This window comes from Oncorhynchus mykiss, chromosome 12 (genome assembly GCF_013265735.2).
Source record: "Oncorhynchus mykiss isolate Arlee chromosome 12, USDA_OmykA_1.1, whole genome shotgun sequence".
NCBI lineage: Eukaryota > Metazoa > Chordata > Actinopteri > Salmoniformes > Salmonidae > Oncorhynchus > Oncorhynchus mykiss.
In genome coordinates this window covers 59683953-59704297 of record NC_048576.1, presented here as the reverse complement: position 1 = coordinate 59704297, position 20345 = coordinate 59683953, and the positions used below count along the sequence as shown (strand labels likewise).

General features: G+C 40.0%; 1 protein-coding gene across 1 annotated transcript; it reads right to left on the bottom strand.

Moving 5' to 3' along the window:
• Positions 1–2141: 2141 nt before the first annotated feature.
• On the bottom strand, positions 2142–15629 carry atp6v0ca (ATPase H+ transporting V0 subunit ca). The gene is made up of 3 exons (XM_021624346.2): positions 15397–15629; positions 4135–4318; positions 2142–3779 (listed from the first exon to the last, which is right to left on the bottom strand). The coding sequence occupies exons 1-3, from the start codon at positions 15467–15469 to the stop codon at positions 3575–3577; spliced, it is 462 nt and encodes a 153-aa protein (XP_021480021.1). The 5' UTR covers positions 15470–15629; the 3' UTR covers positions 2142–3574.
• Positions 15630–20345: the final 4716 nt, after the last annotated feature.

The following is a 20345-nucleotide window of genomic DNA, read 5'->3' as shown; positions in this document are numbered from 1 at the left end:
GTCACACAATCTTTGACAGCTAAGAGTTCACATTTATTAATTTTCAAATATAGACCAGACGCTTTGGAAAAGGATTGTATCACATTGATCGATATGGGAATTTGGTTAGCGTCTTTCAGAAAAAGTGTAGTATCATCAGCCATGGCTTATAGTAATTTCTTTACCAGCTATGGAAATACCTTCTACAGGACTATTATTTAAAGAATTTGCAAGAAGTTGGGTGATTAATAAAAACCGGTACGGAGAGACAGGACAACCTTGCCTAATTCCTCTCTTGAACTCAAATCTAGGTGAGGTGCCATATTTCAATTTGATAGAGCTGTTACCATTTGCATAGAGAGTCTTAATAGCCTTACAGAAAAAATCCCCAAAGCCAAGTCTCTCAAAGGAGTGGAAGAGAAACTGATGCTCTACTGTGTCAAATGCTTTATAAAAATCTAAAAATAATATGAAGCTATCCTCAGTTATTAGGTCTGAGTAGTCAAGTATGTCTAATACTAGTCTGACATTGTTAGAAATATGTATGTTCCTCATGAAGCCAGACTGTGTTTCATCAATGATTGCATCCAGGACTTTAATTCTTGTTGCAAGTAGTAATCTTATAGTCATTATTAAAAGACAATTACGGCAGTTATCGATGAGCAGCACTTATTTTTTATGCTTAGGTATCAGTGTTATTAACCCCTGACTCATTGTAGGAGGGAGAACATTGTTTTTAATACTCTCTAAAAAAGACTTCAAATAGGAAGGGAGCACCTTGTTCAGAAAATAATTTGTCAAATTCTGATGTAATTCCATCAACACCTGGTGATTTATTTTTCTTTAGATGTTTGATAGACTCTATAATCTCTTCAACTTTGATGGGTTCATCACACTGTTAAGATTCTATATAACTGATAGAGTGAACATTATTCAGTGAGTTAAAAAAAACATATCTGTGGATTCCTGACAGTAAGTAGAGCTATACAATTTTCTGTAAAAATTGCTACAGTATTTAGAGATTCATTTTTGGTAATCTGTAATAACACCATCAATGTTTAATTGATGGATAGTGTTATTTTTAGAGTGAAATTTCTCAAGTCTAAAGAAATAGGATGAATTCTGTTCTCCCTCCTCAATCCATTTTTTCCTCAATCTAATAAAGGCTCTGTCTGCTTTTAATTTCTATATATTATCCAGTTTATTTTGGAACTCAATTAGTTCCAGCTTCTCCTCCCCGAGAGGTCAGCTGGGGACCTCTGAGAAAGGGAAGTTATCTTAATGATCACCTTTTCCTCCTCAGCTCTTCTGGTTTTAGCAAGATTACTACCACATTTTCTAAGGTATTTGGACACCTCAAATGTAAAGAGCTCCCAGTTCTTGCAATAAAATTTTTCTTCACAAGCCCTTTCAGTTTCTGCCCAACTTCATACCTAAGATTTTTTATAGCTACATCAAGATAGACCAGAGCCTGTCGTGTCCAATGGGAATAAATTAATCCGAGTGAGCGGAACAAGCAAAGAGATGGGCAGAGCCAAGCATCAGCTAGTGAAATCCTACTGGCGCGTTCTAGCACGTATTTCAATTTTTCCGTTAGGGGACGCCCACTCTGAAGTGCGCGTGTGCAGCAACTCGATTCGCCTTGGCACTCCTAAACCAATTTTTTGAAACTTGAAAAGGGTCAAGCCTGCAAAACGCAGTCCACTCTTACATATTTTAGTTTTGGAAACAGAAAACTGTATGGAGATGAAATGTTTCATCAATGAGAAAATGTGAAGAATTTCGGCCCAAATCCATCTCGCTACACCTTCTCATTACCTCGTTGAGTAGTGAGCGGAAATGCTTCATATTTATACATCCGGTGCAATTTCTGGCTCATTGTTCTGTCTTTCACGATCATGATTTACTTTCAGGACACTGACATAAAACAATACATTGTCAAACCCTAGCCGCACCAACGATTAGACACTTGTATTGTCATGCAACTGCCGTGACATGTTTTCCCCTCCAACTATAGAGCAGTTGTATAGATGTGAAGATGGTGAACGCAATTAACCCTGTGCTGCTTCCAGGTTGAGTACGAGAACAGAATGGATAAAGTGCAAATGGATAGAGCTATTCTGACATTGTTTCAGAAAATCATTAAATAATGCAACAAAAGATGAGGTTGAGATTTAATTGGATATTAGACAGACGAGGCCCGCCAGTGAGCAACTGCAACCACATGGCTGGGGTTTACTCATTACATCTTGCAATGGAAACAATTTACGAATCAAACGGGGGACCTACCTGAATCTGTCCAATAGAATCTGTCTAGTTTTCATTTGGAATATTGATTACACCCCAGTACTACAGGTCAACAGTACAAATGAGAATGATGTCTTAGAGTTAACAGACACACACTTTTACATGCCAGCCACCATAAAGAGTTAACTCCCACTCCAACATCTGCACATCAGAGACAGTCTCCACTGGACACATGCATCCAGAGGAATTCAAAGCCCTTAGAACAATTACCCACAGTGCAATTAATCTAGCTATACAGATATTTATTAGATAGAGATATATATACACACGCACACACCTCTCCATCTCATTGGGAACTCGATAAAACAGTTTTATTAACATTTCAAAATCTTCATAAATAATTAGTGAAAAAAACAACCAAACCAAAAAAAAGAGTTATCCATGTCCTCGTATTAGTTAGGTCCTTTAATGTGAAAATGGTCCCCAGAAAAATAAAATTATTTGTCCAACAGTCCGTTCTTCGGACATTTAAAGAAAAAAACAAACAAAAGGAACAATAATAATAAAAGCCATTTAGCAGACACATAAATGAGAGGAAATTGGGAGGAAGGAGGTAAACCAATACTCAAGCACACACAGGACGAAAGCGTCACTACATTTACAAAGCGCATTTATAAGGGTTTGGCTAGTTGACGACTGTACAGGAAAAGACTGGAATAGGAGACGCTTTTCACTTCACGCCCAATCTCAAATCACGCCGTGTCCCAAATCTTGAGTTTGACCAGAGCACAATATAACTCTGGTCAATAGTGCACTATTTAGAGAAGAATATGGTGCCATTTGGGACACAGCCCTTAACACCTCAAGATGCCTCCCTCGTAGATCTGACAGGCATGAATGTAGGAGTGGCTTTACCATTTTATTTTTTTATATATTTTTTTAACCTTTATTTAACCAGGCAAGTCAGATAGATACAAATTCTTATTTTCAATGACGGCCTAGGGTTAACTGGGTTAACTGCCTGTTCAGGGCAGATTTGTACCTTGTCAGCTCGGGGATTTGAACTTGCAACCTTCCGGTTACTAGCCCAACGCTCTAACCACTAGGCTACCCTGGCGTCCCAAAGAGATGGCAGACCAAGAGATGGCTAACACTCATTCAAACCTATTAGATCTACAAAGGACTCGGTAGTGTCACTAGGAAAGAAGTGGCTAAAGGGAGTCGATTTGGAACCAGGCGTAAAGGCATGCTCTCCAATTTGTTCTTTATTTCTTAGACGTTTATATATGGAATGGATGACGTAGCGTTGACTCGACGTACACAGACGGACAGATGGACTTTGCTCTCTCTATTTTGTGGAGAGGATGAGAGCCACAATAAGACCGTAGAGCCCCAGGACCTCTGCAAAGATCAGGATGAGGATCATGCCCACGAAGAGCCTGGGCTGCTGGGCCGTGCCCCGAACACCTGCATCGCCCACAATGCCGATGGCGAAACCAGCCGCCAGCCCACTCAGCCCCACACTCAGCCCAGCACCCAGGTGGAGGAAACTCCTACAGGAGAGAGGTGAGGGATAGAGAAAGATGGAGAGAGGGTAGAAAAAGTGAGGAGGGATAGAAAGATGGGAGAGATGGATGGTTGGGAGAGATGGAGAAAGAGATGGGGAGGGAAAGAGAGGAAGATTTATTCAAAACAATTGCAGTCATAGCATCCCAAAGAGATGGCAGACCATCAGTTTACAGATGTAGTACATCACTAAAATACTTCTAAAAAAACAATAGTGAAAAATCCACCACTATCAAGTGGAGCCAATACCATATTACTACCAATCAGATTGTTTCAGACACGCAGTGCCTAGCGGTAGACTTGAGAATGGGTAACTAGCATCTGCAATGTCTGCGCTCTTACTTGTAGAGGGTGACTTTCTCTGAAATGTTGTTGGCGATGAGCACCGCCACCACCAGCCCGTAGATGGCGATGATACCCGCCATGACCACAGGAATGATAGACTTCATGATGAGCTCCGGCCGCATCACCGACATGGCAGCGATGCCCGTTCCGCTCTTAGCCGTGCCATAGGCCGCCCCCAATGCTGGAGGAGAGAATTTTGCATTTTGAATTTCAAAAACACAGAATTCCAAGACCATCCTAGTTGGTCAACAGAACACACTTGAAACATGAAAAAAACAAAAACATGAGAACCAGAGATTAGATTGTTATAGAGCGTGGGGGTATTAAAAGCAATGGAGTTGACAGTACAGTGTGAGCTTATTGATCAAAGCCCGTTTGTCACAGGTAAGCCTCCCTTTCAATGCTTCGTAGCTCTAGGAAAAACTGAAATCTATGAGGAGAACTCAATAGATCAACAAATGCATTAGCACAATGGTAATGCCCATCACAATGGTTTCAGGAGTTTGTGTGCGTTTAAAGGGATAGTTTGGGATTTTGGCAAAGAAGCCCTTTAATTACTTCCTCAGAGTCAGATTTACATGTGGATATCATTTTTATGTCTCTGCATCCAGTATGAAGGTACAGTCACGAGCCAATGCTAACTAGCGTTAGTGCAATGACTGGAATGACTGTTCCCATAGCATAATTGGTAACTAATGTTAAGTCTAACGCTAGTTAACAACTCCCTTCAAACTGAATGCAGAGACATAAAAATGATATCCACAAGTTCATCTGACTTTGGGGAAGTAGATAAAGGGCTTCCTTGCCAACATCCCAAACTATCCCTTTAACTCTGAGGCTCACACCCATCTGTGATTGCAAAGGTTCCCAAATTCTTGAGAGCCTATATGGCTACCTTAATAGCTTAAAAATCAGTCATTTTCTCCCCTTCAACTGTACTGATTGCCAAAGAGTTGACAGGTAAACAATTCAGCTCATCATTAGGATGGCTTTCACCTGGTCCGTTCTTTCAGCGAGGATTTAAGGAAAAACATTTAAAAAGGAGCATCGTCTTAAGAGGCATGGGAAAGAGGTAAACTGAACAAAAATAAATGTAACAACTTCAAAGATTTTACTGAGTTACAGTTCATAGAAGGAAATCAGTCAATTGAAATTGGATATCACGAAATTGGGGATTTAAAAAAAAGTATTATGGTAGAGAAATTAACATTCAATTAAACCGGAGACATCTGTGGCATTGTGTTGTGTGACAAAAGTGGCCTCTCACTAACAGGGACATTTATTTTTTCACCTTTATTTAACCAGGTAGGCCAGTTGAGAACAAGTTCTCATTTACAACTGCTACCTGTCCAGGATAAAGCAAAGCAGTGCGACAAAAACAACAGAGTTACAAACAAGCGTACAGTCAATAACACAATAGAGAAAGATTTTTCTATTTATGTACAGTGTATGCAAATGTAGAAGAGTAGGGAGGTAGGCAATAAATAGGCCATAGAGGCGAAATAATTACAATTTAGCATTAACACTGGAGTGATAGATGTGCAGATGATGATGTGCAAGTAGAGATACTGGGGTGCAAAAGAGCAAGAGGGTAAGTAATAATATGGGGATGAGGTAGTTGTGTGTGCTATTTACAGATTGGCTGTATACAGGTACAGTGATCAGTGAGCTGCTCTGACAGCTGATGCTTAAAGTTAGAGAGGGACATATGACTCTCGAGCTTCAGTGATTTTTGCAATTCGTTCCAGTCATTGGCAGCAGAGAACTGGAAGGAAAGACAGCCAAAGGAAATGTTGGCTTTGGGGATAACCAGTGAAATATACCTGCTGGAGCGTGTGCTATGGTGACAAGTAAGCTGAGATAAAGCAGGGCTTTACCTAGAAAAGACTTAGAAATGACAAACACATTTGTGCCCAAAATTTGAGAGAAACAAGCTTTTTGTGCATATGGAACATTTCTGGGATCTTGTATTTCAGCTCATGAAACATGGGACAAACACATTGCATGTTGCATTTATATTTTTTTTCAGTGTAAATAGCCACAAAAGGACAAAGTCTCCCTTCAGAAGAGTTTTGTTTTAAGTAAATTAGATAAACTTTTATGCCTGTGTGCAACGCTTCTAAAAATGAATCTTTCAACTCAGCTCTTCACATTAGAGGTCGACCGATTAATTGGAATGGCCGATTAATTAGGGCCGATTTCAAGTTTTCATAACAATCGGAAATCGGTATTTTTGGGCGCCGATTTCCGATTATTATTATTTATTTTTTTAAATACCTTTTATTTAACTAGGCAAGTCGGGTAAGAACACATTCGTATTTTCAATGACGGCCTAGGAACGGAAGGTTAACTGCCTCGTTCAGGGGCAGAACGACAGATGTTCACCTTGTCAGCTCGGGGGATCCAATCTTGCAACCTTACAGTTAACTAGTCCAACGCAATAACGACCTGCCTCTCTCTCGTTGCACTTCACAAGGAGACTGCCTGTTACGCGAATGCAGTAAGCCAAGGTAAGTTGCTAGCTAGCATTAAACTTATCTTATAAAAAACAATTATAATCACCAGTTAACTACACATGGTTGATGATATTACTAGATATTACCTAGCGTGTCCTGCGTTGCATATAATCTGACTAAGCATTCAAGTATCGAACTGAGCGGTGGTAGGCAGAAGCAGGCGTGTAAACATTCATTCAAACAGCACTTTCGTGCGTTTTGCAAGCAGCTCTTCGTTGTGCGTCAAGCATTGCGCTGTTTATGACTTCAAGCCTATCAACTCCCGAGATGAGGCTGGTGTAACCGAAGTGAAATGGGTAGCTAGTTAGCGCGCGCTAATAGCGTTTCAAACGTCACTCGCTCTGAGCCTTCTAGTAGTTGTTCCCCTTGCTCTGCATGGGTAACGATGCTTCGATGGTGGCTGTTGTCGTTGTGTTGCTGGTTGGAGCCCAGGGAGGAGCGAGGAGAGGGACAGAAGCTATACTGTTACACTGGCAATATTATAGTGCCTATAAGAACATCCAATAGTCAAAGGTATATGAAATACAAATGGTATAGAGAGAAATAGTCCTATAAATACCATATTAACTACAACCTAAAACCTCTTACCTTGGAATATTGAAGTCTCATGTTAAAAGGAACCACCAACTTTTATATGTTCTCATGTTCTGAGCAAGAAACTTAAACGTTAGCTTTTTTACATGGCACATATTACTTTCTTCTCCAACACTTTGTTTTTGCATTATTTAAACCAAATTGAACACGTTTCATTTATTTGAGGCTAAATTTATTTTATTGATGTTTTATATTAAGTTAAAATATGTGTTAATTCAGTATTGTTGTAATTGTCATTATTGCAAATGTTAAAAATTAAAATAAAATCGTCTGATCAATCGGTATCGGCTTTTTTGGTCCTCCAATAATCTGTATCGCCGTTGAAAAACCATAAATCGGCCAACCTCTAATCTGCACACACAGTGAGGCAAAGACTTTTGGAGGATGGCCTGGTGTCAAGAAGGGCAGCAAATAAGCCACTTCTCTCCAGAAAAAACATCAGGGACAGACTGATATTCTGCAAAAGGTACAGGGATTGGATTGCTGAGGACTGGGGTAAGGTCACTATCTCTGATGAATCACCTTTACGGTTGTTTGGAGCATCCGGAAAAAAGCTTGTCCGGAGAAGACAAGGTGAGTGCTACCATCAGTCCTGTGTCATGCTAACAGTAAAGCATCCTGAGACCATTCATGTGTGGGGTTGCTTCTCAGCCAAGGGAGTGGGCTCACTCACAATTTTGTCCTTAAGAACACAGCCATGAATAAAGAATGGTACCAACACATCCTCCGAGAGCAACTTCTCCCAACCATCCAGGAACAGTTTGGTGACGAACAATGCATTTTCCAGCATGATGGAGCACCTTGCCATAAGGTAAAAACTATAACTAAGTGGCTCGGGGAACAAAACATCGATATTTTGGGTCCATGGCCAGGAAACTTCCCAGACCTTAATCCCATTGAGAACTTGTGGTCAATCCTCAAGAGGCAGGTGGACAAACAAAAACCCACAAATTCTGACAAACTCCAAGCATTGATTATGCGAGAATGGGCTGCCATCAGTGTGAATCAGAAGTTAATTGACAGCATGCCAGAGCAGATTGCAGAGGTCTTGAAAAAGAGGGGTCTACACTGCAAATATTGACTCTTTGCAACAACTTCATGTAATTGTCAATAAAAGCCTTTGACACGTATGAAATGCTTGTAATTATACTTCAGTATTCCATAGTAACATCTGACAAAAATATCTAGACACTAAGGCAGCAGACTTTGTGAAAAGTACAAAAATGTATGCACTCTACTGTAAGTCGCTCTGGATAAAAGTGTCTGCTAAATGACTCAAATGTAAATCTACAACACTTTATTTTCCAAGGTCAGCGATGGAACATTGTAGCATTAACCAAAAAAGGCCTCTGTATACGACAACACCAAAGATGGTTTATAACGTTGCCCTTCTGCCACGTTCAAAACAACTGAACTCTGATATCTCAGACTTCCGAGCACTCAAGACAAATGTGAACTCATAAAAATATATATTGGAACGTTCATCCAAGTCAGAAACTCTGGCATCTTTCTAGAGCTCCGACTTTCCGACGTGAAGATTACTGATGTCATGATTTGGGAACTTTGAGCTCCCTGTTGCCTTGACCTCCCTGTTGCCTTTGACCCACTCGCCAGAACCAGTCATTCACCCGCAGTCATAGGACTCATAAGCTTAACGGCGGCCAGGGACTTTCCACTAGGGAACGATATATTGGTGAACATATCGGAATTGTCCGATATTAGCTAAATATACCAACATAGGTATCGGCCCATCTAGTTTAACGCCGATGTCGAGGCTGACGTGGATACCTATATAAACGTAGGTACATGACGTAATGATGCCACGTAAAATGTTGCGCTACACGTGCAACACAGCATTCCTAACCTAGCCCACAATGTCTGCTGTGTGGATCGAGGAGTCAACAAGTCGTGCAGTCATTTGAAAGAGTAAGAACATTTCAGCGAAACAACTGAAAGGCAAAATCCATTAACCTGTTGAATCTAGGGGGCATTATTTTCATTTTTGGAAAAATAACATTCCCAAAGTAAACAGGCTATTTTGTCAGGACAAGATGCTAGAATATGCATATAATTGACAGCTTAGGATAGAAAACACTCTAACGTCTCCAAAACTGTAAAAATATTGTCTGTGAGTATAACAGAACTGATATTGCAGGCGAAAGCCTGAGAAAAATCCAATCCGGGAATTGACTCATGTTTTGAAAGCTCTGCGTTCCTATGCGTCCCTATTGAGCAGTGAATGAGATCTCAACCAGGTTCCTTTTTCTATGGCTTCCCTAGTGTCTAGTGTCACAGTGCATAGTTTCAGGCTTTTATTTTGAAAAATGAGGCTGAACGTCAACATTGCATCAGTGGTCAGCTGGTGGCTCTCAAAGTGTTTTGTGCGTGCGTATAAGACAAATGCGGCCATTGTTTCTCTCTTTCCTACTAAGAAGCCACCTGTCCCGGTTGATATATTATCGAATAGATATTTGAAAAACACCCTGAGGATTGATTATAAACAACTTTTGCCATGTTTCTGTCCATATTATGGAGCTAATTTGGAATATTTTTCGGAGTTGTCGTGACCGCAATTTGCGGCCGTTTTCTCAGCCAAACATGAAGAACTAACGGAGCTATTTTTGGCTACAAAAATAATTTTTTTGGAAAAAAGGAACATTTGCTATCTAACTGGGAGTCTCGTGAGTGAAAACATCCGAAGCTCATCAAAGGTAAACGATTTAATTTGATTGCTTTTCTGATTTTCGTGAACAGATTGCCTGCTGCTAGCTAGGCATAATGCTATGCTAGGCTATCGATAAACTTACACAAATGCTTGTCTTGCTTTGGCTGTAAAGCATATTTTCGAAATCTGAGATGACAGGGTGATTAACAAAAGGCTAAGCTGTGTTTGAATATATTTCAAATGTGAATTCATGAATATGAATACTTTCTAGTAAGATTTTTTGTCCGTTGCGTTATGCTACTTAGTGTCAGTTGATGACAATTCTCCCGGATCCGTGATGGGTAGATGCAAGAGGTTAACGCCTAGATAATGGGATTCATTGCCCTTGACAATCAACCCTTCTCTGTCGTGGGTGATGTTTTCGCGACTGGTCGAGCACCGGTACACACTAACGTTACCAAGTACACTATTGTTCAAATGTTTCTCTACCGGAGTTACACAGTAACAACGTCACTGCTATTAGCTTCATGACATACTATGGAAGGCAGTTTGGGTCTTTGCTTGTCAAAAAAAACACGTCAAATAACACTATTTGATGCGTTAAATGAGCTTTTAATATGACACGTCAAATAACACTGTTCTATTATAGAATGTTGTATGTTCTGAATTTGCATGTGCAAGCCAAGCGCCACCACTACTATCAGTAGCAATGTCAAAGCTGTACAAAGAAGTCTGCTAACAAACAAACACCGGCCACGAACGATGTGTTTACAATACCACATTGGTAATAAAGCATTATTTGTTCGACAGCAACTTCTGGAGTAGCTAGCTAGCTTAAGCTAGGTACCAAGCTAGCACCAATAGAACCAGCCTGAAAACAATGACCAGTAGAAACTGCAGTCATTTTCACTATTCTTAACAATGATTTAGGAATCCTTGTGAGTAATTATTAGCTAGGTAGCCATTTGTTTGCCTATTGAAATTGAACTTCATGAAAATAAATAGCTAGCCAGCTACTTAACCCTGTTGCCAAAAGCTAACGTTATAAGCAGCCAGCTAGCTTCATCTGGCTAGTGAGGCTCGACCTGACCAGGTTATGTGTTGTGAAGCTAGCCACAATAAGGATAAGGCACAATAGTGGGATTTTCAGTTTGCCCTCAAAATAAAAGTACCTCTTGAAAGTGCTGCAGAAGGTTACAATTGGTGGAATCATGCCATATTTAGACTAAATAATGTTAAACAAGATTGAAATGTAAAGCAATGAAATGGGGTATCAGTCTACTCGGTGACACCCACAGAACACAACTGTGTATGCAAAAATGTGTCTTGTAGCTCTTATCGCGGGACTGTGACTGAAATCACCTCTCCGGTCAACCTATTGTGTGTATTGACATTCAAATTGCACTGTACAGCTTTACCTAAGGATTGGGGATCAATGAAATGGGTTATCAGTCTACTCAATACCCAATATATTTTTCCCCAACGTCCTCAGAGTTAGACTCCACAACATCCACGCAGTACCGTTTTTCCTCAGGAATAGTGTTCAATTCACATAGTTTGACAAATGTGGCTCAATTCACAGTCCCGCAATAAGAGCTGCAATGCTAATGTACTCTTGGTGTCACTGAGTAGACTGATGCCATGTCATTGATCCACAATCCATGCGTAAAGGCTGTACCAGTGAAATAAGTATGGCCCCAATGCAATTCTAAAGTATAATACATCAGTGTGATTTCAACCGATTAGTCAAATTAACAAATTAGTCTTTTGTTGATTTTATATAACATTCCACACTCGTTTAGCATGACCTATTTAATTATTGCATAATTCTACTATTTGTATTAATTTGAATCACTGTCAATGACATACTTTCATTTTGAAGGTTAACCAAAGTCCACTATTGTGGCTAATCCATAGTGGCAAACTTCACATAGATGGGTCCAACCACCACCAAATAAGAACTGTCTTATAAATTAAGGTTATTTTAGATGATGACCTAGCTATATAGTTAGCTAGCTAACTGAAACAGATTGTTGTTTTGCTACGTTTTTGGGGAAGAACATTGTTTGCATCCATGAGCTAGCTAGCTTTTTTAATGACCAGCACTGTAGATGCGCAAGACAACTTACCACAACTTACCACCACTAATCAAATAAGAACTGTCTTATAAATTAAGGTTATTTTAGATGATGACCTAGCTATATAGTAGCTAGCTAACTGAAACAGATTGTTGTTTTGCTACGTTTTTGGGGAAGAACATTGTTTGCATCCATGAGCTAGCTAGCTTTTTTTATGACCAGCACTGTAGATGTGCAAGACAACTTACCAGCATCATAGCATACGTATCGATGAATCATTGTGACATACGAAATACGAGTGATAGTGTAATCAATGTGTAATAACTACTACTACTAAAAATGTATGAACGAGTTACAATTATTATGTGACATGCAGTCATTATCAGGTCCTGATTGGTCAACAAGCTTATTTGACACGGCAAATAGTGTTATTTGACGTGTATCTTTTTTGACATGCAAAGACCCAAACAGCGTTCCATAGAAATCCTGCATGAGAATGAAACGACTGAACAAATGAACAACGAAACAGCAAGTAAGTGAAAGAAATTGGTTTTGATTATGTTTTACTGGTAATGGGGACATATGTAAATGCCATCAAAATAACTTTTTAATCAGTGTGGTGTGTGTGACCTTTATTTGACTAGGCAAGTCAGTCAAGAACAAATTCCTATTTACAATGACGGCCTACCCCGGCCAAACCCGGACAACGCTGGGGCAATTGTCCGCCGCCCTATGGGACTCCCAATCACGGCCGGATGTGATACGGATTCGAACCAGGGACTGTAGTGACACCTCTTGCACTGAGATACAGTGCCATAGACCGCTGTGTCCGTATGTGTGTTAACTATAGAAGAATGCTTAAAAGGCCGCTAAAATGGTAAATATCGGATATCGGGTTTTTTGGCAAGGAAAATATTTTATATCGGTATTGACCAAAAATGTCATATTGGTGCACCACAAATGTAAAACTATGTTCTCTAGAGTGCATAAAAATAAGTCTGATGATTTAAGCATATGTACTTTGGATGTTGTCCATATTGATTGTGTCCCTGCTTACAAATATCTGGGCATCTGGTTAGATGAAAAGCTGTCTTTTAAAAAGCATATTCATGAGTGAAGAACCTGAGAATAAAAATGGGCTTCTTCTATAGAAATAGGTCCTGCCACTCGCTAAATACTAGAAAGTAGATGATTGATTCAGTCCATGTTCCTATCTGTCCTATACTATGTTCCCATCTGTCCTATACTATATACTATGACATCTGTATGATGTCACAGTCTTTTGAAACTTGAATGAGGATTCTACTATAAAGGAGGGGCTCATGAGACCTCAGTCAGTGGTCTGGCAGAGAGCCTTGGTCTCATGACACGTGCTCCCAACAGAGTTACCTCGCGTTGCAGTGCTTTTCTGAAGACAAAGGAATTCTCCGGTTGGAACATTGATGTTTTATGTTAAAAACATCCTAAAGATTGATTCCATACAGTCCTTTAGAAACATGTCAAACGATGTAACGAAACTTTTCAAGTTTTTGTCTGGATGAAGTGCCTGCGCCTCATGAAGATGGATTACTGGGCTGAACACGCTAACAACAAGTGGCTATTTGGACATAAATGATGGAACTTTATGGAACAGATCAGTCATTTCTTGTCGAACTGGGATTCCTGGAAGTGCCTTCTGATGAAGATCAAAGGTAAGTGAATATTTATGGTGTTGTTTCTAACTTTGCTGATTTCGAAATGGCGGATATTCCTCTAGCTGATTTGGGTTCTGAGCACCGTTCTCAGATTATGCTTTTTCCGTAAAGTTTTTTTAAAATCTGACACAGTGGTTGCATTAAGGAGAAGTCTATCTTTAATTCTGTGAATAACACTCATATCTTTTATCAATGTTTATTATGAGTATTTCTGCAAAATCACAGGATGTTTTGGAATCAAACATCCAATCTAAACAGATTTTTGGATATAAATATGCGCATTATCGAACAAACCATACATGTATTGTGTAACACAATGTCCTATGAGTGTCATCTGATGAAGATCAAAGGTTAGTGATTAATTGTATCTATATTTCTGCTTTTTGTGACTCCTATCTTTATCTGGAAAAATGGCTGTGTTTTTTCGACTTGGCGGTGATCTAACAATCATATGTTGTGCTTTAGCTGTAAAGCATTTTTGAAATCGGACACGATGGGTAGATTAACAAGATGTTTATCTTTCATTTGCTGTATTGGACTTGTTAATGTGTGAAAGTTACATATTCCGTAAAAATATTTTTGAATTTCGCGCACTGCCTTTTCAGCGGAATGTTGTCGAGGGGTTCCGCTAGAAAGGTTAAGGGCTTGTAAGTAAGCATTTCACTGTAAGGTGACAACACATGTCAAATTTGATTTGATCATATTTGTGAAACAATCCTCAATTTTCTTCAAATTTGATGTTATGGTGCAATTCAAAAGGCTGATTGAGGACCTTATTACTGATGAATGTGTTATTTTATGACCATGTTCTTTCGGCATGCATTTTGTATTTATATTGATATGCATTTCCTGTAATTCTGGGCTCATCTGTAAAATAGACATTGGTCCAAGTTTGACTACCTGATAAAGTGCAGGTTAAATAAAATTGATTTAAAATATATATTTTTTAATCACCATATTTGGTTGTGAGAGGAAATTATAACTGGAAGCTTCAGATGTATACATCCGGTGAAACATATGGCACATTGTTCTATCTGTGGTTGAGTAGCCTAGGTGAGCAAGCTAGTTAAAGTTAGGCATCTTGCTGCTAGTCGACATGATGACCAACCTCATGCGCCAAACGTCATTATTTAATGTATCGAATGTCTCCATTGAACTATTAGTTAACACATAAATACCTACATCAAACTGTATCCATAGAAATTGGCCAGCTTCTTACGTCAATGGCAACGTCACATGTTACGATGGAAATCTCAAGGCAATTTTGGACCCCCTTGTGGCTCCCTAATTGTAGAGTATGAAATCAGTTTTACATAACACGTTTTTGCTATTGTTCTTTTTTTTACATCCGTTATTAGACAGTGGCAATGATGATGATTATGAACATGGTATTTTGTGTGAAGAAAACGATATGACAAAAAATAACGTATATTGTAACTGCCCCCCCTCCCCGAGATTAAATGGTCTAGAACCGCCACGGTCTCTCACATCAGTTATCTAACATGCAACCGCATCCTCTAGGCTTTTTTTACTTGCCCGCTCTATATTCAACACAAAATTCCTTAGTAGTAGACATTTCGGGCGAGTGTAAAACACACACACACACACACACACACACACACACACACACACACACACACACACACACACACTTACTTTATGATTGAACAAGACATATGACTGAACGAGGGTGTTGTGATAGTTAACGTTACCGCTGAAGACCATAGCCGCAGAGGCTCCCATCACTGCGAAGAACGGGGAGTATTCGGGGCTTTCTGACGACATTCTTACAGGAAAGCTACTGACAGAGAAAGCGTAAATGTTTCTGTCGATTCTCAACACTGTCAATTGCAAGGCCCTTTCATGCAGCACAAGGACGACAGTCGAAGAATCCACCTCTTTACAGGAACAGTGGTGTAGCGGTAGAAAATGGCGACATGGAAAATGTCACATGATCAGTCCACTGGGCATGTCCCATTATGTCAATGTAGGGGGCATCCAAAACATCCTGCGTGTCATTTCATGTCCATTTCGTTCACGTAAGAATTAAAATAATATAATTTGTTGCCAAGAAAGGTACAAAATGTACCAGTTAGTGTGAAAGAAGAGACTAAAGATGGCAGAACACCCAAAATAAATTAAATTAGATGATATCCCTCATTTTATCTTAATAGTGGTATGGTCCGCTAAAGGCTGTCTATGTTCTATGCCTGCCAGGTTCATGCCTGCCCCATTGTTTACTATGAGAAGGCTCAGTGGCGCATCTGAAGATCAATGAAGTATCGTTTCAGCGTGTCATCTTGCTAAAAGGAGGAGTTTTTGGATTCATCGCATGCACAGTTTGAGCTACTTTAGGAAGTGACGTTGCAGGCTAGGTCAGTGCTGCCCCGTCTTATTGAGTATATCAAATTGAAGGCCGACCGAGGTACTGCAGGCTGCCATTAGCGACTTCGTCTGTGTGTGATTTTAAAGTAATCGATTGAAGGACACAGAGTGCCTTCGGAAAGTATTCAGACCCCTTGACTTTTTCCACATTTTGTTACGTTACAGCCTTATTTTAAAATATAGATATGTTTTATTTTATTTAAATCAGCAACCTACACACAATACCCCATAATGACAAAGATAAAAATGTTTTTGAGCAAATAAAACACAAATACCTTATTTAACATTTCTGCGGCATTCAAGGTCCCCAACAACACAATGGCCTCCATCATTCTCAAAATGAAGAAGTTTGGAACCACGAACCACCTTCCTAGTACTGGATGCCCGGCCTCACTCATGCACAGACCGTAGGTGCCGTCAGCCTTTCTCCACACGTTGAGGCTGTCATAGTACTCTGTGCGGTAGGTGAACAGGATGATCTCACGGCTGCCTGTACCAGCTCGGTGGCCAGCCGTACCAGCTCGGTGGCCAGCCGCACGCACAGGGTGAAGGCTTCCATAGAAAGACTCTTCTGAGGGATACATGTCTATGGGTGACATGAAAGTAGGTAGGGGAGAGTGGAGTAAGTTTAGACACTTCTACATTCAGCATCACTCCGTCAAGGGAAATATATTATTCTCTCTAACAAAGATATCTACATAGAGTATATGTTAGGATGCTGTGTATCCATGGAAATAATCAGAATTCATTCAAGTTGTGCCAAGTGGTGTCTGGGTATGGGGTAAGTTGAGCCGCGGGATAGGATAAGTTAAGGTTGTTAAAACATAAAAATCTTAACTCTTAAGCAGAAATTAATACGTGCTCATGTTGCCCCTCGTGGATGGTATTGAAGGCATCTAGACAAACGTTGAATACTGAGATCTATCTGTTGTGATCTCCTAGCAACAACAGGGATACAAGGCGCAAAGACTGAGAGAATAGTGCAGAAGCGCAAAATCAGGTGTGTAAGTCTGATATGCGATGGATTTGGTGTTATAATGTCACAATACTGGTCACAATAAACAGTGTGGTAGTCTTTTCAATATTTTATTGAGCAAAATCTGTGTGCATTAAGGAAATAGATGCCTGGCTCAAATAGAAGCCAGCCCCTAATAAGCGCCGGTTGTGTACAGTGATTGAGGCAAATAAGCAAATGGCAGCGATTACAGCCTAGAGTCTTCTTGGGTGTGACGCTACAAGCTTGGCACACCTGTATTTGGAGAGTTTCTCCCATTCTTCTCTGCAGATCTTATTAAGTTCTGCCAGTCCCTGCCACTTAAAAACAACCCCACAGCATGATGCTGCCACCACCATGCTTCACTATAGGGATGGTATTGACCAGGTGATGAGCGGTGCCTGGTTTCCTCCAAACGTGACACTTGGCATTCAGGCCAAAGAGTTCAATCTTGGTTTCATCAGACCAGAGAATCTTTTGGAAAAACTCCTTTTGGAAAAACTCCAAGCTAGCTGTCATGTGCCTTTTACTGAGGAGTGGCTTCCGTCTGGCCACTCTACCATAAAGGCCTGATTGGTGGAGTGCTGCAGAGAGAGGAACACTGGAGCTCTGTCAGAATGATCATAGGGTTCTTGGTTACCACGCTGACCAAGACCCTTCTCCCCCGATTGCTCAGTTTGGCCGGGTGGCCAGCTCTAGGAAGAGTCTTGGTGGTTTAAAACTTCTTCCATTTAAGAATGATGTAGGCCGCTGTGTTCTGGGGACCTTCAATGCTGCAGACATTTTTTGGTACCCTTCCCCAGATATGTGCCTCGACACAATCCTGTCTCAGAGCTCTACTGACAATTCCTTAGACCTCATTCACTGTCAAATGTGGGAACGTATATAGACAGTTATGTACCTTTCCAAATCATGCCCAATCAATCACAGTTGAACTCCAATCAAGTTGTAGAAACAGCTCAAGGATTATCAATGGAAACAAGACGCGATTTTGAGTCTCATAGCAAATGGTCTGAATACTTATGTAAATAAGGTTATTTCAGTTATTATGATTATTATTTTTTTTAACCTGTTTTTTCTTTGTCATTATGTGGTATTGTGTGTAGCTTGATGAGGGAAAACAACTTTATTTAATCAATTTTAAAATAAGGCTATGTTAGGTTCTAATTTTCATAGTAAATAACTCACGGGCACTAGAGAAGCTTAACCAAGCTTAATTCTTCCCAAAGGGTCGATACAGCTGTAATTCAGACAACCGACATTTCACACAAGCACTGATATTTAACCCGTTCTCCTAGGCTGAGTCTCCTCCTCCACAACTGAACAGTCAATTTATCTCTGTTGCTAGACCATAGTGATATCTGTCTCACACCCTGACCATAGAGAGCCCTTGGTTCTCTATGGTGTTGTAGGTCAGGGCGTGACTAGGGGGTGTTCTAGTCTTTTCATTTCTATGTTGGTGCTCTTGGTATGGTTCCCAATTAGAGGCAGCTGATGTTCATTGTCTCTAATGGGAATCATACTTAAGGTGTCCCTGTTCCCACCTGCTTTGTGGGATATTGTTTTGTGTATGTGCATGTTACACCACTACTTTCACATTTCGTTGTTGGATTATTGTTTTGTAGAAGTTTCACTTAAATAATAGATGTGGAACACTAATCACGCTGTGCCTTGGTCCGTCTTTTATCACGAACGTGACACTGTTCTTCCTCACTTCATCTAACCTGACCTCTACCCCAAAGTGCTTACTCCTCCCTAACTCAAGGCTGTCATGGTTATTGATACCAGACTGTGTCTCTTCTCCTCCCAGAGGATCCCTGATGGCTAACAATAACATATCCTGACATAATGTAAACGTTATACATTACCCTCTATCCCTCAGTGACATTGTTAGTTTCTAAGATCTCCACCCGTCTCCCCTTATCAATGTCTGCCACATGTAATCGCTTCCCTGAACTCAACACATTCCAAGCTTAGTTGCACACACTATATACCTTCCTCCTCTAACCCTTAACTTCTGGTGTAGACCCTCTAAACCTTAGCACTCAAACAGTGACATGAATAAGTATATTTCACATTCTCAAAACCCAACAGCTGTAACATAACAAAATGGTGAAAAAGTGAATGGGTCTGAATATTTTCCAAATATACTGTAGGTCTCAATAAAAATACATTCAATTCAACCGCTGGAAACCCACTTGCTGGCCAACCGATTTTCTCTCTTCATTCAATAGGATTTTCAGTAAATTTATCTTAAGCCATCCTTTTAAATACAATGTACCTTTAAATATAATTTTATCTAGAGAATACACAGGGAGAATGGGTTCAGAATATTGGGATCAACGAAAGAAAGTGTTGTGGAAATTCACCACTAAGGACTCAAAGTAAATGAAGCAATCTTTAATATCGCGGTTCACAAACTCAATACAAGCTTAATGAAAACTCCAAAGGGGAGGTTCCCTTTCAGTTCCTTTATACTGTGACACAAACAAGTCATATAAGCATGGTTGGGTCCTGCATGTGGTTGGGTCCTGACTGATACCACATCAGGTTTCTTACTTTGAAACCGAGACATTGTATCACTCCTTCTAGTTACCAGAGCAATGTGCTGGGCATACTGCCAAATTGCTTTAATCCTTTGCACAGTCAACTCGCCACTCGCATGAACCCAACCAATACAGGTTATTACAAAAGCAGCATTGTGCTAAACTAAACATACACACAATAACATTTCCATCACAAAAGCCATCCATTTCAGCACCAACTAGTCAATTTAAAAATACTCTGATCTTGTAGATTATTTAGGAAAATATTTTTGTTAGGAAAGTATGTATGAATCATAAAAAAATAGGTCTGGAGAGCCTTCACCCATGAAATATATTGATGAATCAAAAATAAAGTGGTTTGATTAATCCTAAAAGTTGGAAGGTGGAAAAAGGTGTACAATAAGGGTGAACAATAGTACTATAAATCTACCCTAATCCATGGAACTGTATGACAACGGTCCAGGTGTCGTGAACCGTGTGCCAGGCTCCAGGTTTAACCTGCTACTTGTGGTCTGAGTTCCATAATGATTCAAATAGGCTACAATTTTCCAAATTATTTCACAACGTTAGCCTAATTAAATCCACTAACGCTAGCGACCCTCAGGAACAACTACACAAATCTGACAGAGGAAAAAAAGGTAAACATAATGGAATGAAATGATGCAAAATTGAAGCTACAAATACTAAAGTGACAGTCATAAATGTATGTGTGTATTACTGACAGTGGCTCCCAATA